Below are 27,201 nucleotides of genomic sequence, written 5' to 3'. Positions count from 1 at the left end.
GGGCGGGGCGGCGGGAGGAAGTCGAGCCGGGAGGGCGCGCCGGGGCGGGCGGCCGGGCCCAGGTGAGAGGCGAGCCAGGATTCCGGCGGCCGGGCGGGGCGGCCGGGCTCGGACCCTTCCCCTCCCGTGCCATTCAGCCGCTAAAGAAACATTTATTGAGCACCTCCTGGGTGCAGGCGCCGAGGCCACAGGAGGGGGCACCCAGACTCAGCCTCTGTTCTCAGGAGGGCACCGTGATCTGATGGGGAGAAGACAAGTAGCTGGACAGTGACAGTGTGTGGGGGTGGGGGTGGGGGCGGTGGACAGGGAAAGAGGAGGCACCTGGCTCACTTCCCCTGGGAGGAGAGAGGTGGGGGTCTGCCATGCTCACCTACGGGCTTGGTGGAGACAGGGACTGGGTCCTGGGGACCCAGTATAGGTGGGGCACTGAGCATTGGTGAATGAATGAATGAATGAAAGTGCATTTCCCCCAGGGCTCTGGAGACAGAGCATACCACAGTCCTCCCTCCAGGTGTTTCAGGCCAGGTGGGAAGGGAGTGACCCGGGCACGCCCTTATGGGTCAGTGGTGGCACTGCCAGGCCTGGCCCGCCTGCCCCTAGCCAGCACCAGGAAGTTTCGCTGCAGGTGGGTCACTGCCTGCCTCCCCTCTGGCTGGGGCATAATCTGGGGAAAGTAATGGAAACTTCCATCTATGAAGTGCTTGGAGCAGGGTCTGGCTGGTGCCATGTGTGAGTGGTTCCTATTCTTTAACCAACACTGATGGCCCCTCTGTGCCCAAGGGCCTGGGGACCCTGAACCGTTCAAGACAAAGTCCCTACCTTGAGAAGCCCTTGGCCTCAAATGGGAGACAGGCAGGACCACGGTGTGACGAGAGCTACAGTGGAGGGAGGGACCGGCAGTGGGATGGGCGTAGGACAGAGGGCTCCTTCCCCGGGTTAGGGGGTCAGGAAACCCTTCTGAGAAGAGAGGCCAGTCTTGAGGAAGAAGTGAGACCCTGTCAGATGGGGGAAGGGAAGGGTGTTCCAAACCGAAGGAATAGCATATGCAAGGTATGGAGGCAAGAGAGAGGGGGGTGCTTTAGGGGTCCCACAGTCCTTCCTGGCATGGAGGGCAAGGTTGGGTTAGGGAGCTGGTGCTGGGGGTGAGGCTGAGGGTTAAACAGACCTGGATAGTGGAGGAATAAATAGAGAACTGACTTGGAAACTCACTGTCACCTGATTTCCCACCCTTGTTAGCAGCCAGAATTGAAATCTTTTAAAAATGGGCACAAGGGCCTCCCCAGATCCTAGACTGAGTGTTTTCATCAAAGCTCAAAGGAACAGAGGGCAGAAGTCTTTGAGTTTCACGCCCTCGCCAAAGCAGGTCGTGACGTCATCCCATGACGGGAGATAGCACTGTCAGCCCCCTTGGAACCTCACTGTGGCCCCAAGAGGCAGCCGGAGCGGGAGTCAGGGCCCCCTGCAGAGAGGCAGGGCCCGGACCCTGACTCCTGTGCCAAGCTCGTCCCGGGCCACGGTCAGCAGGCTGAATGTTGGGGGCATCGGAGGACTTCCCCACCCTTCAGGCGCTCCTTCCTCCCCGAAACTGCCACAGGGCTGGGCAGTGAGTTGGCTGGGCTGGGTGTGTTGCCACTGAGCAGGGCGCCCCGCCCCTAGGAGTGGTGGGGAGGGGCCCCGTCCACGTGTGATCAGCTGTCAGCTTCGTCATCCCCTATCCTCCTGCTGCTCTGTCATCAGGCTTTGGGTGGCCAGGCTGGGAGGCAGGTGGGGCTGGGCCAGGGGTGGAGGGAGCTAAGAGGCAGGCAGACATGTTTGGCCTTGGTCGCTATAGAGATAATCACTCTAATGACACCCTTGACATGTGTCACACTTCAGTTTCACTGGACATTTCCTAATAATAACAGCGCCCATTAATGGATTGCTCACCATGTGCAGGCACTGTCCTCCAACAGGTGGGAATTGTTACCCCATTTCACAGATGAGGAACCTGAGACGCAGAGAGTTTAAGTTCTTGTCTAAGATCCACAGCTAGTAAGCGGCAGAATCCGGATTTGAACCCAGGTCTGCCCATGAAGCCGGGCTCTCTCTGAAATCGCACCTCCTGTGCATTATTCCATTCAGCTCTCAGACTGAATGGGCGACCTGCCTCCCCCATGCTACAGATTTGGGAACCGAGGCTCAGAGAAAGGCAGCGGCTTGTCTCAGGCTAGCAAGACGCAGAGGCAGGATTTGAACCAAGATCTCCTGGTGTTAAACCCCAGCCTCACCCTGCTCTATGCTCATGCTTCTGCAGGAGGAGGATTAGCCACCGGGCCAGGGAAATCAGTCCTGGTTGGCAGGGAATTTCCCCAAATTTCAGACATCGCTGAGCCCTGGACGGCACTGTTTTCTTGGAGTTTATTTTGGAGTGGGGAGGTGGCCCGGGTCACAGGCTGCCTCGCCAGGGTACTGTTTACTGTTTCACTGTTTTTTTGTGGCTGCTGTTTACCACCAGCCTGTGGGCAACTCAGCTCCTTGAGGCCCCACCAGTCCCAAGCCCAGAGTCCTTTGGGCACCCCACACAGTGGGTCCCTGTCCCGCAGACCCCAGCCCAGCAGAGGTGGCCAGGCCAGCCCTTGGTCTGACGTGGAATCTTTTCCTAGGGATGCAGGTGGCCAGGCAGGCTCTTCTAGCCCCCAACCAAGCCTTCAGCACCTCAAGAGCAGGGACCAAGGTCGACCCATCTCTGTAGCCCCAGACAGGAGTGCCTGTCCCAGGCTGGCACCCCACTGTGGCTCAGGATGTTGTGACCAGTTGACTACCTGGCTGGACAAACAGGGGAAAGGAAGAAAAATGAGGAAGCAAGAGAGAAAGAAAGGAAAGAAGGAAGATGGGCTGACTCAGAATAAACAAACTGAAGAAATGACTAAAGGCACATTTGGTTGCATGGATCACTGAATACAGCATGTGACCTGAATGGGGGACGAGCAGACAGGTGACCATCCTCCAGCCTCCATCTGCTCCAAGGACCCCACGGCCTTGGCCCCTCTGCTCCATTTTCTGGTACCCCACTCCCATCCTCCCTGAAGTCTCCTGCGGTCCCGGCCGAGTCTCTGCTGCCCCCGTGTGGCCGCTCTGCTCCCTGCACCATCATCATCCAGGGCTGCCTGCTCTGCTTGGGGTTCCTGGCTTGGCATGTGTGGTGTTTATGGATGGCTGAAGGTGGGGGAGAGTGGGTGCCAGGGGGTGGAACTTTAGAGGTGTGGTCCTGCCCCTTGGGATGCCTTGGCAGGCCTCCCTATGTACCCTCCGCTCCCTTTCATCCCAAAGACCAGATCCCAAGAGCCCTTGTCCTTGGCCAGAACACCTCCACCCAAAGCCTTGACCTCGAGTTTACAGAGCACTTACTGTATGCCATACACTTGGCATGTGTCATTTCATTCCAGCCTATGAACTATGTATAATTCTTATCTTCCATTGACAAATGGGGAAACTGAGGTCCAAAGGGGACAGATAATTTGCCCAAGTTCCCACAGCTGATAAATGGAGGAGCTGGGATTCTAAGCCGGGCATTTGGGCTCTAGAGCCCTACACACAGAATCCCCGAACGTCAGAGGTGCAGGGGGATTTTACAGGCCTTCTTGTCCAATACGCTCATTCTTCAGATGGGGCAGCTGAGGCTCTCCAAGGGAAGGGAGCTGTCACACAGCAAATAAGCAGCAGACCAGTCTATGGCAGGCGGAACCCAGAGGGGCCCTTTCTTCCAAGTTTCTTTCTGTCCAGCCTCCTTGAGGCCAACTCAACCCCAGCTGCCATTTGATGGAGCCCAGGGCTGGGGACGCAGGCCTCCCGCCCCCGCCTTGCCATAATTGATCCTTCTGGATGGGCTGGGAAGGTTGATAACGTGGTGGGACTGGGCGGAGAGCGATGGAGCCCTGTGGCCCAGTCTTAGTGTTTATTTAGCCTCTCGGTTTGTCCCTTCCGGTGTCTGCAGGCACAGACGACCGCAGGCAGCAGAGAGGAAGTGAAGTTTGGAGTTGCTGTCAATTTGGATTCTAAAGTGACTCATCCTGCTCCTCCCACACTCAGGCCTGGCCCAGCCAATGCCGCTGGTCAGGTCAGTGACCTTCACACCTGCGCTCTTGGGCGGGTCTCGGCCTATCCCTGAAGGCTCCCAAACACAGGGGGCCTGGGACCCTCGAGGCAGGCCCATGCGCCTGGGGCTAGAGGAGGGGGCAAGAGTGGGGAGGAGGAAGGGGCAAGACGAAATGGGGGGCTCTCCGTCTGGGCCCTGCTGGATGAACCTGAAACCTACAGGCAGCTTGACTGCCCCTCACTGATCAAGAGTGGCGCTTGCTGACTTCCCTCCTCATCCCTCTGGCCTGCTCCTGCTCAGCACCCCTCTGTGGCTCCCCACTGCCTGCAGGACCAGGACCTTAGGCCTTACCCTGGACATGAATCCTCCACAGCTTAGCCCCACCTGGCCTCCAGCCTCAGCCAGCTGTGGCTCCCCAGACACACGTGACACCTTTGTGCAGGCAGTTCATGCCTGGAGGCCCCTCTCCCTCCTCCAGGTGCACCGTCCTCCCTGCCCCGCAAGGCCAGCACTCCTGCTTCCATCTCTGGGAAGCCTTCCCTGGTGTCCACCCATCATGGGCTCCTGCAGCGGCCTGACTGGTTACCCCTGTCTGCCTGGTGTGGGCGGGGGGCTTCCACACAAGCTCTTCCTAGTCAGGCCCTGTGGTGGGCAGGCCTCCCGGGGCCTGTGGGGAATTCCCACCCAGATCCTCCTCCTCCTCCCACACTTGCTGTCATCTCCCAGGGCAGGGCAGGGGAGAGGGGGGAAAGCCAGAGTAGCCTGGGATCCAGAAGAGCTTTGCTTCTCTGCTGCCTCTTAGCTCTACCCTCAAAGAGCTGGGCAAGGGGGCGGCGTGGCTTAGTGGTTAAGAGCGTGAGATCTGGAGCCAGACAGCCTGAGCTTGAATCCCAGCTCCGAGAGCTTCTGGCTGTGTGGTCTTGGGCTAGTTACCTAACCTTTCTTTCTTTCTTTTTTTTTTTTTCCTGCTTTTTCTCCCCAAATCCCCCAAGTACATAGTTGTATATTTTAGTTGTGGGTCCTTCTAGTTGTGGGATGTTGGACGCTGCCTCAACGTGGCCTAATGAGCAGTGCCATTTTCTCGCCCAGGATCCAAACCGACGAAACCCTGGGCCGCCAAAGCGGAGTGCGAGAACTTAACCACTCGGCCACGGGGCCGGCCCCTACCTAAACTTTCTGAGCTTCAGTTTCCATCTGGGCAAAAAAGAGGACGACAACAGCACCTACCTCCAAGGGTTGCAGGGTTGCAGGCTGAGACCCAGCACTCCCTGAGCTCAGACAGCCCTTCTCACCTCCAAGCCTCTCCTTTGGCTCCCTTCTCTCGTCTTCCCCCAACTTTGCTCTAGCAAGATCCATAAATTGCCCACATTTTTGCCCACTCTTGCCCTTTTCTATATGCTGCTCCCTCTGCCAGGAATGCTTTTTCGGCCTGTCCACCTGATATGCTCCAAGAAGGAGCGCTGAAGACTCAGCTCAGCGACACCACCAGGAAGCCTTCCTTGATATTCCCTGCCACCATCCCCCTCTGCCTGGCCTGCTTCAGGGCCCCTTCTCTGAGCTTCCCAGGCAGCCCAATGGCATCGGTCCTTGTGATGGTCTCCTGACCAGACTGGGGCCTCCCTCCACTCTGGGCACCCCGCAGCAGGGGGAGGAGTGCTCACAGTAACCCGCACGGAGGCCTGAGTCCCTGATTCCTAGAGAAGAGACGGAGGTGATTCGGGGCTGAGCAGGGCTCCCTGGAAGCCCCTTCCTTCCTGCCCCAGCTTTATTTTGGTTCTAGAATCATTCCAGTCAGCATATTCAGTCCCCACCACGCCCATCCCAGGGGCACAGTCAACATGTCATGCATTTAGAGGGAGGAGCAAGGGGAAGACAAGGTGAGGGTCGTCGGCCTGCCCCACGTGGCCGCTGGGGTAGCGAGAGTCGGGGTCTCCCAGGCTGAGGAGGCGCACCAGCTGTGTGTCCCCGGGCCTTGTGCTGGCCTGGCCCATGCAGACCTCGGGGCTGGGCCACCGCTGTGTCAGATGGCTCCAGTCCCATGACCACCGCAGGCCCCCCAACATCACTGGGGATAACTGGTTGGGCCTGCATCTCCAGAGCTCACCAGGGTGGAGGATCAGAGGCAGCCAGCCTGAGAGCCCATGCTGTCCCCTGTGGGTGGCCCCGTACAGCAGATGCTGCTGCCACACATCCCCCAGCCCCATCCCTTTGACCCGGCAGGGGCACCCACCCCTCAGCTGCGAAGGGCACACAGCTGGCTGCTTCTCTGGGGCTGCCTTTGGTGGATGGGAACTGCCTCAGCCAGTGACACCTGGAAGGTGTCTGGGCAGGGCCCCTCTGGGGTGCCATTCACACATCAGAGCTCCCGTCCGCCACCAGGCTGAAGCTCCACTCTCTGGAAGCCACCGCTTGCTCGGCTGCACCGTTCAGGGCCTCCCTATCCCTTACAGGTTGTTCCCGTAGGTTCTCCCTCAATAACCCCCTTGCCTGAGAATCTCAGGTCTGCTTCTGGAACTCGACCTAGGACACCCGGTGTCCTGGGGGCTCAAACCGTGCTCCAGAGCCGCCTGCTTCCCAGTCTGGCATTCAGACCTGCCTATCCACTTCCATTCTGGCCCCCCTCGCCTTCCCCTCACTGCCACTGCTTCGGCTGCCCCTTCCTCCAAGGCCCGGCCCGCCTGCTCACCACGTCCTCAGTGCCGCCCACGGAGCCCTCTCCCACCGCTGGTCCCCTGCAGTCTGTATTCCGGCCGCCCCACCGCCCACCAGCCCCACAGGCTGAGGCATCTCTCTTCCCAGCAGGGCCTAGCCTGGAGGGACTCAACAAACACCTGTGGAGCCAATGCCTGATGTGTGCGGGACCGAACACAAGGACCCGGGTCTGGGCCTCTTCGGACCTCTGGGCTTTGTAAGGGTTTTGGTTCAAGGGAGTAGGTTTCATAGAGAATGACTCTGGAGCCAGGGTCCCAGGGGGCCTGCGGGCCTCTGCTTGGCCTGGTCTCTTGGTTTCTTCTCCCGCCCAGAGAGAGGCCCTTATGTCCACTGTGGTGGGCTGGGGACTGTGTTTGTGACAGGGAATTCACGTCCCTGCCATCTCAGGTGGCTGCTGCCCGGGACACTCTCAGTTCTTTCCCTGCCCCTCAAAGCACAGCTCCCATCTCGTCCTCCCAGCCCCCAGAGCCCTCCCCGAGTCCACACGGCTGGGCTGCCCTGAGCAGATCACCAGGGCAGGCAGATCTTGTCTTCCTGACATCCAAGGGGCTGAGTCTTATTCGTGTCACCCCTGCCAGTGCCTAGCACAGCACCTGGCCCCCAAGACTTGCACGGTTCCTATATGTGGCCCAGCCTGGCGCTGGCCTCCCAGCAAGGGTGGGGTATGCGGAGAGGCCAAGGCCCCCTCCCAGGCCAAGGGACACACCTGTTGGGGATCTCGAGATGGGAGCACAAGGGGCCAGGACCCAGCTGCCTTCCCCAGGTCCCGGCCCAGCCACAGCTGGTCCTCAGTGAGAGAAAACCCTGGCTCCCTGGACATCTAGCCAGGCCTACTCCTCCACTGCAGTCTGGACAGAGGGACCAAGATGGCTCATGGGGACTCCACTGGGGGACCCCAGCGTTCATGGCTCCAGCTGGACTATGGAGAAGAGCGTCAGAGCTGAGCTTGTACCAGGCTCCAGGCGGCACCAGCGCCCGCCCTGGCCCTGTCCCGGCTGCTAGTTTCGCCGGACGGGGTGCCACATAGACACGGGCCTGCGCAGCGTGGCCAACATCTGGTTCCAATGCGTAGTACCCATGCCGCTGGCTGACGGCCCGATGATGACATGGCCAACGTTGTCCCCACGGCCATCGCTGCTGCTCTCAGCCACTGTCACACGGAGAGACAGGTCCTGGGGAGGAAGTGACATGGGGGCTGGGGACCAAGGGCTGTGCCAGAGGTCTTCCATGGCTCCCAGGCATCAGTCTACAAATGCCAGGCCCCTGCAGCTCACTGAATCCTCACCTCTGATTGGCTCACCCCCAGCCCTCTGTTGCTTCTCCCTACACCCTGGCAGCAGTAGGTTGCCCAGGTTCAAGCGTCAGCCTCCCCACTTCCTTGCTGTGTGACCTTGGCCAGTGACTTGGGCTCTTCCTACCTCAGTTTCCCCATGTGTAAAATGGTGATAATAATAGTTCCTAGCTGTTCTGGGAACAAAATAAGTTAAAATGCATAAAGCACTGAGAATGGTGCCTGCACATAGTCAGAGCGTCTCCTGTTATTCCTAAAATACGCTCCTCTACTATCTTCCTATAGGCTGGGTTCATTACTGCAGAAGGGAAAGAACTTGCTTGAGATCAAAGTGGGAACCCAGCCTGACCTCTCTCCTCTCCCTCCTTCCCTGGTCCCAAGACGTCAGGAGGCAGTGGAATAGTGGCACTATGAGGGCGGCAGGACAAGGCAATGACCCTCAGGACCAACCAGAGATGCTGGTATGTCCGCCTGGATTAGGAACATCCTGACAGAGGCAGAGTTCTGGGCTTTCAAACTCAGACAGGCTGTCCCGGGAAGGGAGAGGAGGTGGGCTCTGTCCAGCCCCAAGGCCAAGGGGCAGCTTTTGGCTCAAGGCACAAAAGGACTTTCTCACTGTCAGGAATGCCCAAGGATGGAAGGAGCTAGTGAGTGGAGGTGGTGAGCTCCCCATCCTCTGAGGCATGCAAGCAGGGCACTGGTGTGGCCCAGGCCCTATCCTCTGCAGTTCCCTCACCCTTGGTCTGTGATATCTGTGCTGGGAGTGGGTCTCCCTGGGACACATCACCTTCCAAAGGCCATGGGGGTATGGGGACCTTAGCAGGGCTTCTGCAGGTAGAACTTCGGGAGATTTAGGGCCCTTGAGTGAGCCCTGGCTCATCTCTAGGTCTCTGCATTTCCCTCCCCCGGGAACTGACTTCCCCCAGATCTCAGCTTAGCTAATGCTCCCTGCAGAAGCCCCTTCCGACTGCCAAAGTCTGGCATGCTCTTAGTGGGTTAGGACCATCTGGGGACATTCCTGCCTGTCCCTTGTGGGCACCAAGGAAGCAGTGCCTGTGTTCTCAGCACCCACCTAGGGCAGGTACCTAGAGGGTGCTCAGTAAATGCTTCTGGACTAGAAAGGTGACAGCTTGAAACAAACCATCAGCACCCGCAGGAGCCCTGAGAAGCTAGGCCGGAGGGGATAGAGTGGCCCAGAGCCCTGGGGGTGACCTGGCCTGGCCCCTACCCCTGCGCCATTCCCCCCTCACCTGGAGCACAATGGCTGGCACCGAGAAGATCATGGCTTCGTTGAACACTGGGTTGGGGTCATCCCTCTTCACAGCTGTCTTCTTTTTGCTCATCTTCCTCCCATCCTGCAGCAGGTACACCTTGACGAAGGGGTCTGTGGGAGGGCCGGGGGGGGTGGGGTGAAGGCCAGCGCCACACTCACTTGGCACAGCCCTGCCCGGTCCCAGCGGCCCGCTGGCTCCAACTCCCCAAAGCTTCCCTATCGCCATTATCTCCTGCAGTTTGCCATTGGTCCTTTATTTCTTTCCGATTTTACAGATGAGCAAGCTGAGGCTCACACTGGAGTCAGGAGAGGAGCTGGGCTGTGGCAGCCCTCGTCCCAGCCCACGCATGTGCTCCCCTCACATGACGCTCTGGGGAGCTCGGCAGACCCACCGCTTTTCATTCTATAAATGGCCTGAGTGCAGACGTCAGCCCTGAGTCACTGGGCGCCCGCTCAGCGGAGCCTGACTCAGTGATGTGCAGACCTGAAATAACAAGTCACTGCTCGTCACCTACCGCCCACTGGTATCCTTCTGCGCCTGCCTGGACCCCGAGTCCCCTCAGGCTCCCAGGAAGTCGGGCTCCCTCAGCCCTCTGTCTTCAGTTACCCAGGGCTGAGGCTCCTGCAGGCCTAGGGCATCAGGTCCTGCGTGGCACCCACACCATCCCGGTGGCCCTGGTCCCTATTTGGGATCTGGGATGCACTTCGACCTCTGGGAATGGAGCCTCCACCATGAATTCCAGTTCTGGGAAGCAGGTGCCCACCTTGGTTTCTTCCCAGTGCCCCCACCTCGAGCGCTGCCTCCTGCTCTCAGGCTCCCGTCTGTCCCCACCAGGGGCTCCCTGCTACCCTCAGCGGTTCCCATGTTTCCCCAGCCAGATTAATCCGCCCACCGTGCGCAGCTCCTGAGCTCAGCCAAAGCCGGGGGTGGGGAGGCCTGGCAGCGTGCCCCACACCTGCTGGTGCCTCCAGGTGCCCAGGGCTTGGCAGCTGGGCCACAGCTCCCAGCAGCCACATGGAGGAGCCAGGCAGCCAGCAGGGCCTTACCCGCTGTGGTCTTCTCGTTGGTCCAGATGAGATTCTTGGCTTTCACCACGACCACGGTGAGGCGCTCGGCCGTAGGGAGGTAGCTAAGGGAGAGCAGGATCTCGCCCACAGCGTCAGCGGCCTGGGGAACAGGTGGCTGGCTCAGAGGGCTCCTGCCCCCTGAACTTGAGGGCTCCAGGGAAAGGCAGAAGCTTCCTTCTCCACTGAGAAGTTGCTGTTCTCGGGGTCCCTTACAGCAGGGCACCAGGCTGGTAGGACTGAGAAAGGGACCCCCTCCCCCACTCCATGAAGCATGCGCCATCCCCTACTCCCATGGGGTATGGGTCCTGCCTTGGAAGGAGCGCCAGAGGTTGCCTGTCAAATGTAGCAATCAAATGCAGTTATTTTTCCTCATTCCAGACCAAGGAAAACATTCTGTGGCCATAGCATATAGAGGCCCAAGTAGACTAGAATTACTAGATCATTTGCTAAAATAACAATTATGCTCCCCCAGCATTTCTACACCTATAAAGGTAAACTTCAGCTTGGCCTCTGTCTGAAATAACTCAGTTTATGGCCAGAGGAGTACTGCTGTACTAGAGGAGCAGAGCTTCCCAAGGTTTGGTGGTAAGAGCAGTAGAAGAGCTGTAAACAGTGGTCAGAGTGTTTTTCATTGGCATGCAGTAAACTGAGTTTCCTTGAATTTGGCTCAGGTCTCTTTCTCTAATTTCCTAAAGTTGTTGGTGTTCGGACTGCTGCTGTGGAGTCCCTCCTCTGAGTGTATGCGTGTGACACTGTCTTCATGGGTGGACAAGTGGGTAGACTCACCTTGTTCTGGTCCTGTAAGTAAAGCCAGCCACTGAAGGGCTGCAGTGGGAGGTCAAGTACAGAGAGCTTCAGCTCCACCACCCCCGTGCTGACATTCCGCTCGTCCTCATCGATACCGAACACAGAAAACCTCAGGCTTTTCTCCTCCAGGGCTGCAGGGTCCAGGGGGATGGAGAATTTCTCGTCGAAGAAGATGGAGTAGGCGTTCCTCTGGATCTGCAGAGAGAAAGGGCCTTGGAAGGAGTTCCGAAGCTGGGGGGGAGGAGGCAGCCAGGGGCCTGTGAGGCCATGGTAGAGAGAGAGCACTGGATAGGGAGTCTGGAGACCCAGGCTGGAGTCCTGACTCTGTTGCCCCCACAACCTAAATGTCAATGCTTCCTTCGGTGGCTCAGCCTTGGTGATTTAAAAGCTCCCCCGTCTTCCTCTCAATGGTGGCCAAACTAGTGGCCTGGCATTCAAAGCTTCCACAGTCAGATTCCAACTAGTTCCCACAGCCCCACAGCAAAGCGCTCGCTGAGCTGGTCTCCATCTTTCTTGTGTGCATTCAAGTCCAGCCCTGGGCCAGGCGGGCAGTGCTGTGGATAACTGTCTGTGGAGTCAAGACCATGGACGTCCAGCCCCCGCAGAGCCCGGCCAGGACTGCCTGAATGCTGTGGGATGGAGGAGTGGGTGGAGTGACTATGGGAGGCTGGCCAGACTCAGTTTCCAAGCCCGGTCCTGCCTGGTGGGCGCCACTGGCCTCCTCCCAGGAAGCCGTGGGCAGGCCCCTGAGAAGGGGCTCTCGAGGTCGCTGCTCCCCCTTCCGTGGGGGGCTGCCTTAGTCACTGCCTGGCGATATTTAAAGAGAGGAGCTCTCATTCCTGGCACCTCGCCTGAAGCTGGGGGGTTGCCCAGCCCGGAGGCAGCCACACACTTGCTGGGATTGGCTGGGCTGTGGTGCTAAGAAGCCTGCCTTGTTGGGAAGAAATCCGCCGGCCCCTCCAGGAGCCCTGAAACACACTCTTTGGTGGCTGCCCGGGCTGCTGGAGGGCTCCTCTCATGCTGCTCCCCCGGAACTACGCTCCTCACCCAGTTGCCTGCTTGAGATTCAAGGGCTCCTCCCCCATGGCATAAAGCCCACCTCCTGATCCTGACCTCGGCATTCAGGCCCTTCATCATCCTCGGCCAGACGCTCCTTCCTCTGGCCAAACTAGCCTCTCCGCTGGCCCCTGCCCACAGGAGCTCGGGCTCCCTGACCATCTGTTCTCTGAGCACACGGGTGGAGGAAAATGGGAACCCCAGGGGTGGGTCCTCGATCTCCTGCTCACGTGCCGGGGTTGTCTTGGGCAAAACACTTTCCTGAGCCTCAGTTTCCCCATCTGCAAGATGCCCTTAGTCCGTCTCGTTGGTGCTAACGAGAGAATCACAGATGTGTTGGGTTCTGTGAACCAGGTTCTCCGCACACAGCAGGCTGTGGTGGCTGCCGTCTGTCAACGTCCCCACTCAAGGGACATGTCCAAAAGCACCCAAGGCCCTCCAGGCAGCCCAGCCCATAGGCAGCGTGGATCCAGGCTCAATAGGAACCCTTGACGGTCCTGAGAGAGAATCTATTGAGTGTTTACCAAGGACTGGGCTAAGGGCTTTGCATATATTAATGCACCCGCTCCTCAAGAATTATGACGCCCATTTGACACACAGAGAAATTGAGTCACAGAGAGCTTAGGTGACTTACCCAAGGTCACTCTGCTAGGAAGTAGGGCACCGGGATTTGAACCCAGGCAGTCAGGCTTCAGGGTCCTGCTCCTAACTACCCACTGGACTGCCTCCCGGAAGCTGGGCCTCCCCCTCTTGGGGCCCACATGCACTTGGCTAATGGTCAGTTCTAGATCCTCCTAGAGTGCGGGGGGCAGGGTGGGGTGGGGGAGGGATGACAGTGTCCACCACTGAGGAACAGCCAGTTCTCAGCATCATAAAAGTGATGGGGCACAGGTGGCTCTCCAATGAGTTAGGGGCACTTGGTCCTGCAGGTCCCCAGGCTCCTCCTGAACTGGTCAGAGGTCATGGTACGTTGACCTCGCCCACCTCGAGGACTCCCGGCAGCCGCGTCTGGACCCCCATCCAGCCTGGAGCTACTGGCCGCCGGTGCTGGGCAGCGAGGGGTGCTTCCTGCAGGCTTTGCTCCCTTGCGGAGCGACCGTGGAGGGTGGCCTGGCGGGGGTGTGCCGGGGCCTCTCCGTGGCCCTCCCTGTTTTCTCTCCACCCTTCCCCACCCTGCTTTCCTGCCAAGGAGTGGACCTCCACGGGCTGCATCAACAGGCTTCCTTGGCCTCTGGCTTCCGGTGGGGTCAGCCAGTGGGGTCACTGGAGGGAAACTGGAGGTTGGGGGGCTTATTCCCCAGGTCCTTCTCTGTCGTATTGCTACAGTCTGACTGTGTCCCTTGACCAAAGGGCACAGTGCCTATCAAGGTGGCCTTCTCCACATACCTGTCTCCTTTTCAATCCAGTAACCTCTCCTTCCCCTCATCCCTTCAGACCAGGTGAACACGCCATCCCTGAGGTGGCCCCACACCCCACCCACACCATTGTTAACAGTCCTTATTAAGCTCTCCCCAAATTAGCCAACTTGAGTATGTCATCCCTTCCCTGCCAGGACCCTAAGCTCACTCAGGGGACAGGTGTGCAAATGGACAATTACCACACACTGGATTCGTGTGGCCCCCCCAGCCCCCACTTACCCGGGAAATGCCCACGATCTGCTCGTCGGGCAGCAGGCTGACACGCATGAAGCAGGACTCGAAGCTGCCTTCCTCCCGCTCCAGGAGGTCCTTGCCCTGCAGCACGGCCACGTGGAGAGTGTGGGAGGCGGCATCGTAGTCCATGCTCACCTCCACCTGGCCCAGCGTGAAGTCCTGCCCAAAGGTGTTGCTCACAGAGGAGATGGAGTTCAGGGAGTCAGCCGACTGGGACTTCCGGAGGGGCCCGTAGGGGGCCAGGTCCAGCTCACGGCCCATCAGCTCCAGGGGCCCCAGCTCGCTGATGCTCTCAAAGGTGTCCTCGATGCTGAGGCTGCCTTTGCGACTGGGTGGTCCTCGAGTGGTGGCCCGCTGGGCATTCCAGGCAGGCACTCTCTGAGGGTGAGAAAAAGGGACATGGAGCCTCGCAAGGGCATACACACGGTCTTGGGAACACGGCAAAGAAATGCGCTAAACCCTGTGCGTTCAAGGCACCTCCAAGTTCCCCCTTCTGCCAAAACAGGTCATGCCTTGGGTAGGAAGGTCCTTGTTTAATGTTATTTCACTTCACTCAGTTTTCTCTCTAACCAGGATGGAAGAGAGCTTTTTCACAAAACTGTTTATTTATATGGACTGAGTTCCATACGTAAAGATGTTCATTGCAGTGATGTTTATAAAAAAACAAAACAAAACAGTTAGTAACCTAAGTGTCCAGCAGAAGGGGAACAGGTAAGAATACTAGAATATAGCTACTCAACAGATGATCAAGCGGCCTCAAAGGAAGTTTACAAAAATGTCTACAACACAAGAAAGCTTTCATGTTGGGTAACACTCACCCTATTATTAAAATTTTCCTTTTCTCCAAATTGACCTTGGCATGTGAGAAAACAAAAGCCTTTGTCCCCTAAGCATCTCTCATGTTCCTGCATAGTCTTTATCACCATAATTTTTAACACCCCCCCCCAATTTGCCATTGGGCAGGTAGCCATCATTTATTTTACCACCCCCTGCTGTCAGACATTTATGTCGTTTCTAGTTTTTCCCAAATATAAATATCGGAGCATCAAATAGCTTTCTTAAAATCCTGGCTTAGAGGACACAGTCCTTTTGAAAGCTTTTGACACATGTTGCCAATTTATAGTCCCCCCCAAGAGAATGAGAGATAGTCCCCTCTGAAACCCCCAGGGAGTGAGCATGTGGGACCCTTATGTGGTAACACATTCTGGCTGTGCTCTCTGGAACTCTACATGATGTTAGAAAAATTCTCTGCCAAGTATCAAACGACCAAACACCCAGCAATGTATACTGAGAGCCCTAAAAACGTTTGTACTCCCCGATACAGTAACTCCACATCTGGGCATCCACTCAAAGCACATAATCACAAATGAAGACAAAGTTTTACATATCAAACATTCACTGCATATTTATAATGGCATTTAGTAAATCATGGCACACATAAAAAGGAACCTTACCCAGCCATTAAAATGATGTTTTATGATAGTGTTCAACAATACGGGAAAACGCTTCAGCTATAAGTGAGATAAAAAGAGCAGAGTACAACATTCTATGCAGAAATGACACCCATTGTGTAAAGACTATGCATGGAAAGAAGACGCAGGGGGTAGATTAAAAATATTAGAAAGAAATCAATCAAAATGTCCATAGTTGAAAAACAGTTAACAGCCGTTGCATTTTGGGAGAGGTTTTTCTCCTTATTTATATTTTCCTGTACTTTTCACAGGACAGTTTTGTGAAAATTGAAAGCATTCATTCATTCAACAAATATTCACTGATTAACGAGCATGGGGCTACGTGGGTGACACGGAGGAGGACGAGGGTCCCCGTTCACAGGAGGAAATTACCCAGGAGGGAGCGAGGTGGGGAGGGAGTGGAGGCTGATCCCAAGAGTGGACAGTGGGGCGTGGGGCACACAGTTCGGGGTGCGCCCTATGAGAGCAGGAGCGAAGGCTCACCTTCTGCCTGGCCTCTGCGTAGGTCTCGCCATACTTCTGCTGAAGGTACCGGTAGTCGTAGTTTGGGAATGGGGAGGGGCTGGGGAAGCTCCCCGACGTCCAGAGCTTCCACAGGCTCACAGCTGCGATTCCCAGCAGTGCCAGGGCCCCCGCAGCGTAGACACCAACCTCCCAGTCAGGGGGGCTCTTGATGACTATAAGGCAAGAGCAGCCTCTCATTAGTGGACCATGGGGCCTCTCAGTGGTGACAGATCCCCACCCAGGGAGGGGGTAATTCAGCACTGACTTACTTATTCATTGAACAAATATTTATTAAGTGCCTACTGTGTGCCAGGCTCAGTGCTAGGTCCTGGGGATCCAGTGTTGAACAAGACATACACTCTCTATGACTTCTGCTTCTATCCCCTTTTCCACAAAAGCATACGTTTCTATCAGAAGCGCTATGTGGCTAGAGGAGATGAAGAGCTGTGAACAATGGCTAAACATTCATTAGGCTTTAGGTAAATAGGGTTGTTCTTGCCTCCTTGAGTTCTCTGACCTCATAGCCTTCAGAAGATCTCTTGCTTCCAGACCATCAAAGCAGCCTTTTGGGGTCTGGGGGAAGAGGAAGCGGATTTGGGGGAGAAAAAGAAACGACCTCATTTTTGCCTCTAACCTCCTCTAGAACAACCCAATGTCAACCAATTGATGAATAGATAAATAAAACGTGGTCTATCCATACAATGGAATATTAGTCAGCAATAAACAGGAAGGAAATCCTGATACAGGTTACAGCATAAATGAACCTTGAAAGCATCATGCTAAGTGAAAGAAGTCAGTCACAAAAGACCACATGTTGTATGATTCTACTTATATGAAAAGTCCAAGATAGGCGAATCTATACAGAGAGAAAGCAGATGAGTTATTGTCAGGGGCTGCGAGAGTAGGGGGAAATGTGGAGAACAGGGTTTCTTTTGGGGTGATGAATAGATTGTAAAAATGGAACGTACTGATGGTTGCACTGTGGGAGTGTCCTCACCCAGCACGGTGCTTGGCACATGGCAGGACCAGACATGTGGGGAGGTCATCCTCCTACCAGAAGACATGGCTCTGATTCCCAAAAGAAGCCCGTGAGACAGTGGGATTCATTTTGCAGGAGGTCACACTGGTAGCATATACAATTCTCTAAACCATTCTCTGTGTTGCCTTTATACTCAATTCAAATGGGGAAACTGAGGCACACAAAGACCTTGCCCAAGGTCACAGAGCCAGAAAGGGGTGGTGCTGGGATTCCAACTCTGGCAGCCAGACTCCAGAACAAGCAGCGTAACCACTGCCGGGCAAATAAATAGACAAAACAGAGTGATGGGCATCATGATGGGAAAAGCCCAAGAGGGCTTCCTGGAGGAGGGACATCTAACCTGAAATATGAAGCAGGAGCAAGAAGTGTGCAAGGTACCAGGGACTGGGAGTTCAGGGTAGGAAAAAGAACAGGTGTACAAAGCCCAGAGGTCTCAGAGGACCCGGGGGAGGGAGGGGGTGGGGCATTTGGGGCTGGAGGGGGTCCTCATCGCTGCTCCTGAAGCCCAGCCGCATAGGGAGGGCTCATGCAGCAGTGGTGGCCCCCTGACAGTGGGAGGCCTCCCCCTGCCCTGTTCTCCTGAGCCTGGCAAACTCCAGCCAGAATCCACGATGCTTGCCCTGGCCTTCATCCAGCACTCAGCACCCGCGAGATGCCCACCTCCACTTTCTTGAGGAGAACTGAGCTGAGAGGCTAAAGGACACAGCGATTTATCGGCTCAAGGCCACAGTGGGGAGACACACAGAGTCTGGGTGCCAGTTCCTCGGCTCTCGGCAAGCCAGCTAACGTCTCTGGGCTTCAGTCTCCTCGCCCAGAAAAAGGAGGTGACGACAACAACATCCCGTATCCAGTGGTTCCACGGGGGGAATTTACTCTAAGGGAAAAATCCCGACAAGTTTTATGTCTGGTGAGTCATCGGGGCTGTATTTATAACAGCAGAAATCTGGAAACAGCCTGAGGGTCCGACCGAGGGGGCCGGTGGTGCTGTCTTGGGAGGGAATGTCACTGGCCTTAAAGAATGACAATTGAGGTCATTAGCATGTCACTGTGGCGATGCACGGAAATGTTCTGGGCATTGTTAAGAGAAAAAAAAAGTCAATCCTCAACATGGTAGAAACACATGATTTTGATGTAAAAGTCATACAGTGTGTGCACAAGGGCTGGTTGGCCCAGGGAGACGTGAGAAGAGCAGGAAGTAAGGATGGGGGTCCGTGAGCAGACCCTATTCACTCCTGACTCCTGTTGCTAGAAGGTAATTTGTGGGCTAAATAAGACCACAGTGAAGACCTGCAGAGGCCCCAGGGCCAGACCTGACGAGGCTCGAGGCTCGGGAGGTCCTGGGAGTCTGGTGAAGAGGGGAGGGGCTGGGATACCAGGGGATCTGGTAAAGTGCAGAGTGAGGTGCACACGCGAGCGGCTCCTGCTGAGACGTGCACGCTGCCCCAGCTGGCTCACAGCAGGGCCCGGGTCCTAGCAGGGGGTGGGCACAGAGGCCTGAGGTCCCAGCAGACCAGGGCACCGCAAGGTGACAAGGCAGAGCAGGGCTCCCCTGAGAATGAGGATCCCAGGGGGCTGAGGGACTGAAGCCGGCACCCTGGTTGGCAGAAAAGGGGCGCAGGGCCGGGCAGGCAAAAGGAAAAGCCTCAGGAAGGTGATAGGAAATGACGACAATTAATGCTCATTTATTTATTCATTTTATTGAATACCAGCCTTGGGACGGTATGGGAAGAATCCCCAGGGAAGTGAGGTCTAAGCCGAGACTAGAAATGAGGAGGAGGTGGAGGAATCTAGTGATAATAGCTTCTCTTACTATTTACTATGCGCCAGGCCCTGTTCCAAGCACTCCTTGTACATTAACCCCTGAGTCCTCAGAACAACCCTGGGAGGAAGGCTCTGTTACTATCCCCATCTTACAGGGGAGGAAGCTGAGGGAGAGAGGAGATACTCGCTGCTGGAAAATCTGGCTCGGGATCTGCGCCTGCAACCTCCACCTGGGTTGTGGGGACTTAGCCAGGCCGACGCAGGGAACTGCTCCAGGCAAAGGCCTGGAGTTGGGAGACAGTGGTGTTCGCACAGTGTGGGGTGCTCTTTGAACCTTCCCAGCATCCTTGAGGCCGGGCCTGGTTGCCCCCATTTTACAGATGAGTCAGTGGAGGCTCAGAGAGGTTTCCTCACCTGCCCAAGGCCATGCCAGGGCCTGGGCCAAGACCTGTGGGCCTGCAGGTGAAAAGTGAGAAACCCTGGCTGGGGGTTGGGAAAGGTGGTCCCTGATGCTCCCTTCAGCTCCGCCCGGGGCTGGTGGGGGGCTGTGCCAGGGGAGGAGCTGGAGCGATGGGAGCACTGGCCAGGTAGTCAGCAGAGCTGGGTTCATGTCCTGACCCTGTTACTTACTCACGGTCCCTTTCCCTCGCTGAGCCTCCTTTCTCCCATCTGTAAACGGGGAGGGGAACATAAGGAGAAAAGATGGGATCTGTTTCAGCTCTGACATCATCCACCATCAGTTGGAGTGTGTCTGGTGTCTTGAGGCCATTCCCAAGTTCAGTGCCTGCCGGGGCACACACGGGAAGGCGGGAGCTGCGTCCCAGGTATTTGCCATCCCTGGACTGGGCCATCTCTGAGTTCAATGGCCCATGGATCTAATGTCAACCTTCCTGGGTTTCCTCTCACTTGGCCACTTGACAGCATCCAGGAACGGCCCCGGGTGGGCAGATTCCACGTCACAGGCTCACTGTGAGGAAGCAGCGGGACACGGGCTCTCCTGGGGGATCCCCTCAAGTCAAACAGAGGGGAAGGAGCCACTGACGCAGAAAGAGGAAGAGACCTCAGACTGGTCCCAGCCTGGTGTCCCCAAGGCTGTGTGGCCTTGGGCAAGTCATTGAGTGTCCTTACCAGTAAAACGGGGCCGTTATTAGTGTCCTGGGGACACCCCCCACCCCAGGCCTGGTGGGCGGGTCCTGTGAGATGACATGCTGGCCACTGAGACTCACCGCTCAGGTGGTATTCTGCCACGTCCACGGCCATGACGCCTGCTGCGGTGGCTGAGACTGGAAAGGAGAGGAGTGTCAGTGGAGGGGGCTTCAGAGGGTCACCAAGCCCGACCCTGGGCCCTGGCCTCCCTGGCGCCTGTGCACCCATCATCCGGAGTGCACACTCAGCCGTGAGGGGGGCCCTGTGCAAAAGTAGGTGGTTTTTTAAAGTAGCATTTTAAAAAATGGTGTTTAAAGCTCATTTTGAGCCCTCCAGACTGCATTTCAGGGTTGCTAAAACACAAGTGACATTTGAATTTGCCTTGAGAACTTCCCTGTCTGTCTGGCTGAGGCCTTGCCAGTGATATGCGAATTTCAGACTCGTTTTTAGTATGTCCAAATACTGTGAGGGACATACTTACACCAAAAAATGACACGTTGTTTCTCTGTAACTCAAAAGCTTCTGGACTTCCTGTATTTGTATTTGCTAAATCTGGCACCCCCACCTCATTTCCATCCTAGGAACAAGAGGCTGACCAACAGCGACTCCGGCACTCAGTGGAGCAGCCCCTCAGGGTGCTCGCCGAGCCTGACTTCAAACGCTTTCATCTAAATTGGAAAGGACAGCCTGCCTTTCTGCAAATTTTATTATCAGTCCTTTCACTGCTTGGGATGGTTTCCTCCCCACTTTATTCTCCACTCCCAAGTTTTATGAACCACTAAAGGTCTAGGTTGTTCTAGAAAGGTCCGGGGGCTCATACAAGCCATTACCCGAACCCCGGTGACTACACGTAGGTTTATTATTGTTGTTGCTAAGAGGTAAATCTGGCTCACAGAGATGTTCAAAATGTAGGAGGGCGGGTGTTGAAAAAGGAAGGCTGGAATGAGCTGTATTGGTCTCAGCTCAAGGGACAAGCAAGGACAGGAGACCTCCCAGCCCAGCCTCCACGATCCCTCGTGGTGCAGAGAGGTGCCTAAGAACCGACAAGGTGAGCGATACGGGGGCGGCCCACGGGGCGTAAGAACCGCAGGGTGCTTGCCTACCCAAGGGCAGCTGCTTTTCTCTTCCCGTGGGAATGCCAGCCCAGCACAGCTGGCTCTTGAAAGAAAAGCTAGATACCTGGATTTTTTATGTGCAGGTTCTTGGTTTTTAAATGTTGCAAGCAATTCACAAAAAATGTAAACGCCGTTCAGGCACAACGTAAAAAGACCCCGGGCTGTGGCTAGCCTGTCTGCAACCCCTCGAAGCGTTCTATCAACTCCCTTTGGGACTGGGGTCAAATCAGGGGGTGAGCATGTTCAGGAATCCTAAGGTTCTCCCCAGTGTGCGGCTTTGGAGCCAAGTTGGGATGCCTTGATCCAGACAGTGTTAGCCAGCACATTTGGGAGTGCCATAAGTCCCAGGGCGGGAGGCCTCGAGGAGCAGGGCAGACCAGGGTTCTGGGGCGAACCTCTGCCAGGGGCCCAGACAGCTCCTTGCTCCCAGCTCCCGTGATGATGCCCCACTCCATGGTGAGATGCGGGTTGTCATGGTGATGGTAGGTAGGCGCTACCCAGGAAGGGCTCCACCCATGCTGACTTGAGTGGAGGCTCCTTCCTGGGCCCTGGGCTGGAATCAGGATAATGATAGCTAGCCTTGCTGCACTCCTCACACCCAAGCAGGCTCTAAGCCTTTGCATATATATGACCTCATTTAATCCCCTAACAGCCCCTGAGGTAGATACTATTATTATCTCTGATTTGCAGAGGAGAGTCCTGAGGCATGAAGGTAAAGTCATTTAGGTAAAGCCATTGCCCCAGGCCACACAGCTAAGAAACTGTTCAACCCAGGCCATCTGGCTCCACGTTCCTAACCCCTGTGCCTTACTGCAGGCTGGCATATGGCTTCAAAAGTTTCCTAAGGACCTGCAGGCCAAATTGGGCACTGTATACAAGCCCCAGGTGGCCCTCGTTCCTGGCAGAAGGGGATCTGGACACACCGAAATACACGGAATCCACACGCCCCAGCCTGCCTCTGCCTCGCTAGGAATCCAATTTCTCTCCTGCTCACCTGGCACAAGCCAATTTCATGAGAGTGGGGCCACGCTGGGACACCCAATGCCAGCAGCATGCTAGCAGGCGCTGGGGACACCCCTGCAGTAAGTACACATGGTACAAGACAGAGCCCAGATCTGCTCTATCAGACCTCTGGCCGTCCAAGGGCCCCCATCCCTCCAAGGCTGTTCCAGCGCAGACCCCAGACTCCCACACTGCCCACATTTCCCCTCTCCTCATCACAACACCCCTGCCTGGGAGCTGTGATTTCAGTGAAGGTGTGAATGGCTCTAGGTACACCCCCAGCCAGAAGCTCCTGCAGGGGTCCCCTGTGAAGGGGCAGAAGCGGGACAGGAGGGAGGAGAGAACTGGGAAGGGAGATGCACAGGCTTGGGGCTGGTGGGGGGGCGGGGGCAGCCAGAGCACAGGGTTTGAGGTCAGCTTCTGACCCCAGAATCCCAGATTCTGTCTGAATCCCGGATCTGTCCCCTGCCTAGCTCTGAGCGTCGCTTGTCTCATCAGTTAATTGGGGCTCACAACTGCCCTTCAGGGTGGAAGGAGAAGCCTGGCCGGCCTGGCAAATACTAGCTGCTGTGGTTATTGGCCTCGCAATGGTCCAAAAGGCCCCCTAGGCCCTAGTTTGAACAGTGGGATCACGTGGGCAGCACTACCAGCCTGTACCTTTTTTGTGCGTGTTACAGTGAGTTGCCAACGTTTAAAAATTGGAAAATTTCCTATTAAAAATGGATTTCTAAAAAAAAAACCCGATGGATTTCCAGTTTCCCTTTAAACGATAGAAGCTCTGGGGACAGTGGGTCTATATCCTCCGTATCCACCCCCTCTAACAGCCAGAGCTGGAGCTGAGCAGGCTCTGCCCCTCCACATGGGGCATTTGCTCTTCAGGCCTGGAACCGCTCCCCCCACATCTTCCGGAACCTGCTGGCCCCTGGAAGCATCTCTGTTCATGAGCCTGGTAAGCAGGCCTTCAGATGAGCTGAGGGGGGATCAGAAAAGTTAAATGGCTTGCCCAAAGCCACACAGCCAGCCGTGGCTGCTGCCCAGTCCAGTGCCTCTTCTATTAGTAGTCACAGCCCCTGTGCCAAGGACTTCATGCATCGCTTCCCTATCACCTCTCCCAAGACTCCCTATGGGGCACATCCTATAATTAGCCCCACTTCACAGAGGAGGAAAGTGAGGCTCAGAGAAGGGCAGTGGGTTTGCCCAAGGTCACCCAACCAGGAAGCAGAAAGCTGAGACCGAGCCAGATCTGGCTGCAAAGCGAGTGCCCTTCTTAATGCCTTTACCCGCTATTCCCGAGACCCCGGCTCTACCTCACCGACCACGGGCTCCCGCGGGCAGCCTGGAGGTCTGCCAGGCAGAGGGGTTGCGGCTTCAGCTGGGAACAGGATGCTGACAAGGCACATCTGAGGCCAGGGCGGCCTGTGACCAGAGCTTCCCCAAGCTTCTGACACACAGGAAATGGGTCACAGCAGGGGTGAGCCAGACTTGCCCCAACCCTCGTCTGAGCTCCTAGATCCATGTCCCTTCCTTGGTCCCCCTCCCCAGCCAAACCCTAAACTGCATGGAGCTTGCTCACTGCAAACAGCTCTAGGTTCCAATCCCGGCTCAATCATACCTACCTGGTAATATCCGCCCTTTGCTGTAAGAATGAGACCCAACATATGCTAAATGCTCAGAACGGCGCCTGGCCCATAGCAGGCGCACAGTCTAGGGCTGATGATTGGATGGACAAATGGATCCCCACTTTCCAGATGGGGAAGCTGGGGCCCTGGGTCACTCAGCATACGAGCAGCCACACTGGGATTGGCGCCAAAGTGCAATGGATCTGGGCCTGGGCTCTTGGCAGCCATGCCACCTCCTGACCAGGCGTTTCGGAGTGGAGGCAGGTGGGATGAACTGCCACTGGCCTTACTGGAATCCGACCACAGCCGAGGCCCCCTCCTGGGCTTGTCAGACAAAGGGCCTTCCAGGAATTTTGTAGGGGACAGAGGCCTCGTGTCTCTGCTCCCCCCGACCCCATTTCCTTGCTCACTCTGTCCTCACATCACATCTCTGGCCGGCAAGGTGCTGGCTCCCCCTGCCCTCACGCTGAGGCCAGCAGGTAATGGGAAGGATGGGGGGGGGGAGGCGGGTACAGGGCAGCCCTCGAGCTCCCAGGGTGCGGGCCTCTATGGGCTCTCTGGGTTTGAAATCCTTTTCAAGTGCTCCTCCCATTTCTGAGATAACCACATCCTGCTACCATCCCCCCCCCCCCCCAAGCCCACAGAAACCACAGTACAGATGGGCTGGGGTGGTGGTGGCTGGCATTCATTGGGCACCTGTGTTCCAGGCACTGTACCAAGGACTTGCTGTGTTATTTCAGCAAGTCCTCCTTGCCGCCCTCTCAGGGGGCTGCTGCTCTGCCCATTGGACTAGAAACAAAACTGAGGTACAGGCAATGACTTGCCCATGTCACCAGAGCTGACAAGAGGCTCAGTCCAAACGTGAACCCCAGGCTGGGAGCTCCCCCTGGCCCAAACTGCTTGGGGAAGGTTTCAGAGTTCAGAGAGGGGAGGCGGGGGCTTGGGCGCTCGCGTGACCCTTCTCCAGACTGGCAGGGTTAACTTAGGTGCCTGCTCTGAGCCTCAGTTTCCCCATTTCTAGAAGGAAGCACACTGCTGTTGCTCTCCAAACCTGTCAACCCCTGCCTCGGGAAGGGGATGACATTCCAGGGAGCAGGGTTTCCAGGCACTTTGGGGTAGGGGTGCCTCACTGACTGAGGAGTGGGGCACACAGTCCCTCTGCAGCCCCCAGAAGAGGGGTCACCAGGATGGCTGACTCAGGGCTCCTCCACCCACAGGCCTGGCTCCAGGCGCTCACATTCGGCCCCACACCCTCTTCAGCCCAAATCTAGAGCCCGAGGGGGCAAGCTTCCTCTCCCAAAAAGCAGCGCGTCAAAGGTTCCCAGGGGCCCCTGGAAAGCCCCCGACCCAGGCCGGTGACGCCTGACAGAGGCTGAGGATCTTCTCCCGGGATCGCAGAGCCTCCTGGAGCTGGGGTGCGACATGCCTCTCAGGACCGGGGCATTTCCTGAAGACCCAGCACCCCTACCGTGGGAACCCCCAGGGTATATGAGGATCAGAGTGTAGGGGGCTGACCCCGAAGCCGCGAGGGGGTGTGAGGCGGGGCAGGGGGAGTTGGGATAGTCAGGGTGCTGAGTGTGAACGTGAGGGGCGTGCACACTCGCCTGGGGAGGTGTGTAAATGGCCGAGTGAGCCGCGTGTGTGCACACGCGGGGCGGGCGTGCGGGACGCGATGCGATGCGCAGTGCGCGGAGTGGCCGGGCCGGGGAAGGGCGCCCGGCGTGCGCTGTGCCGGGCGTGCGTGTGCAAGCGCGGCGCGGGTGTGCGCTCCGCGCGGGTGTGCAGACGCGCAGAGCGCGGGGAGCCCGGGGGTCCGCGGCACGGGGAGAGGGCACTGCGTGCGCCCGCGCGCCGGACGCCCATCCCGGCGCTGTGCGGGGGGCGGCCAGGTGCGTACTCACCCCGGCTCCACCGAGGGGCCGCCGCTCCCGCTCGGGCTCCGGCTTGGGCTCCGGCTCCCGGCTCCGGGTTCCCGGCCGGCCTCCCGCAGCGCGCACGCACCGGCGTCAAGCCCGGAGGTCGCCGGCTGCGCCACCGCTGCAGTGTCGCCCAGCGCCCGCCTCGGAGGAGCGCGGCGCGGGCCGGGGGCTCGGCCGGGCCGGGGCGGCCGACGGGAGCTGCGCCGCAGTCCGGGCACGCTCCCAGGAGCCCGCCGCGCGCTCCCTCGCGCTCGCCCGCCCGCCCGCTCCCTCTTTAATTTAAAGTGACAACCCCGAGCGCTCTCTCCGCTCCGGGAGCCGCGCGGCGCTTCCGTGGTCTGAGTCGAGGATCCCCAAGCGCGCCCTGGAGTCCGGGGGTCTCCCTGAGGCCGCGCCCCCAGCCCCTCACTCCCAGGCCGGGGGACGAGGGTGGGGTGGGGATGTGCTCACCAGAGGCTCCGAGACGCAGGCAGAGCACTGGACGCAGAGTCGGAAGGCCCGGGTTCTAGCCCCAGTCTGCCGTACCCCGGGTTATTCTGTTTCCTTTCTGGGCCTCAGTTTCTTTTTCTGTAAAACGAGCCCGGTACTGCGCACTTCAAGGAACCGCTGAGAAAACAGGCGGAGCAGGGGGAGGGTTCCCCTTCTCTGAATGGATGATTACCCCCTCCCACCATGACTGGGCTGGTACTGTAGGCCAACATCACTTCACTAAATCCTCACAATGACCTAATGGGGTCATGGCCACTCCATTTTTTAAATGAGGAAACAGGCTTAGACAGGTGAATGAGCTTCCCAAGGTCACAGAGCCAAAGGTCAGAGAGAAGACTTGAACTCAAGTCTGTGTCTTCGAAGCCAATATTCTTAACCACTTAGAGGTCACGCCTTCTCTCCCAAAAGAATGAATGAATCATTCAGGAGATATTTATGACGCCCCTGGCTGGATGGTAGGCACTGTGCCAGGTGTGGGCGATCTTCCGTCTTCCGGGAACAGGGCTAAAGGTCCCACCCTGCCCGCGCAGTCTGGCGGGGAGGCACGCAGGCATTAGGAGGGGCTGGGATGTGTAGGGGATGGTGCCACGTGCTGTGGGCACAGCAACCAGGAGAGCAGGCTTAGTGGGCACCTGGGGAGGCCTCCTGGAGGATCTGGATTGAGGTTGGGAAGAGGGGTGGGGAACGAGTGTGCAAAGGCAGCAGTGGTTCCTGGATCATCTACTCCCTGGGCTTTTGGGGCTGAGATCAACCTGTGGGCACTGCCCTCTCAGTAGGAGCTGGGTCTTTGCTGGCCTTGTGGCCACGGGGTTCCTTCACCTAGAAGGCAGGACCCTGGGGAGCCAGGGCTGCAGTTTCACTCCCATCCACAGGGAGCGCCCTTGTTCTCCCGTTGATTTTCTGGACCTGTAGGAGAAAGGAGAAAGGGTATTAATTACGCCCCTTGGCGGGGGAGGGAATGGGCACTGGGCCAGGGCTTTCACTGCCACTTCTCATTTAACTTAATCTTCACAACTACAGCTTTGGTAGGACTGAGCCCATTTTCCAGGTGAGGACACCGGGGCCTGAGGAAGGACAGGGTTCCTGGTTTGGGAGGGAGTGGTGGGTTGGACAGCCCACTTGCGCTGTCTGATACGGCTGCTCTGGCAGCAGCAGACAGGCACAGCTGAGGCCAGCCTGGTTCTGGTGTCAACCCCAGTAG

The 27,201-nt window shown here is 57.2% G+C and overlaps 1 protein-coding gene across 4 annotated transcripts; it reads right to left on the bottom strand.

Annotated features, from left to right (window-relative positions):
- Positions 1 to 5,786: 5,786 nt before the first annotated feature.
- SYT12 (synaptotagmin 12) lies at positions 5,787 to 26,127 on the bottom strand. 4 transcript variants are annotated; one of them, XM_044762172.2, is made up of 9 exons: positions 25,962 to 26,101; positions 19,937 to 19,993; positions 15,890 to 16,083; positions 15,389 to 15,445; positions 13,920 to 14,312; positions 11,206 to 11,421; positions 10,399 to 10,519; positions 9,329 to 9,462; positions 5,787 to 7,959 (listed from the first exon to the last, which is right to left on the bottom strand). In XM_044762172.2, the coding sequence occupies exons 2-9, from the start codon at positions 19,968 to 19,970 to the stop codon at positions 7,786 to 7,788; spliced, it is 1,323 nt and encodes a 440-aa protein (XP_044618107.1). In that variant the 5' UTR covers positions 19,971 to 19,993; positions 25,962 to 26,101; the 3' UTR covers positions 5,787 to 7,785. The 4 variants fall into 4 exon arrangements, with proteins under 4 accessions (XP_044618107.1, XP_044618108.1, XP_044618109.1 ...); XM_044762173.2 differs by lacking the exon at positions 25,962 to 26,101 and adding an exon at positions 25,494 to 25,775; XM_044762174.2 differs by lacking the exon at positions 15,389 to 15,445 and having other exon boundaries at positions 25,962 to 26,127.
- Positions 26,128 to 27,201: the final 1,074 nt, after the last annotated feature.

This window comes from Equus asinus, chromosome 17, assembly GCF_041296235.1.
Source record: "Equus asinus isolate D_3611 breed Donkey chromosome 17, EquAss-T2T_v2, whole genome shotgun sequence".
NCBI lineage: Eukaryota > Metazoa > Chordata > Mammalia > Perissodactyla > Equidae > Equus > Equus asinus.
Note: the sequence above shows the minus strand (reverse complement) of the source record. Positions and strands in the feature narration are given on the sequence as shown.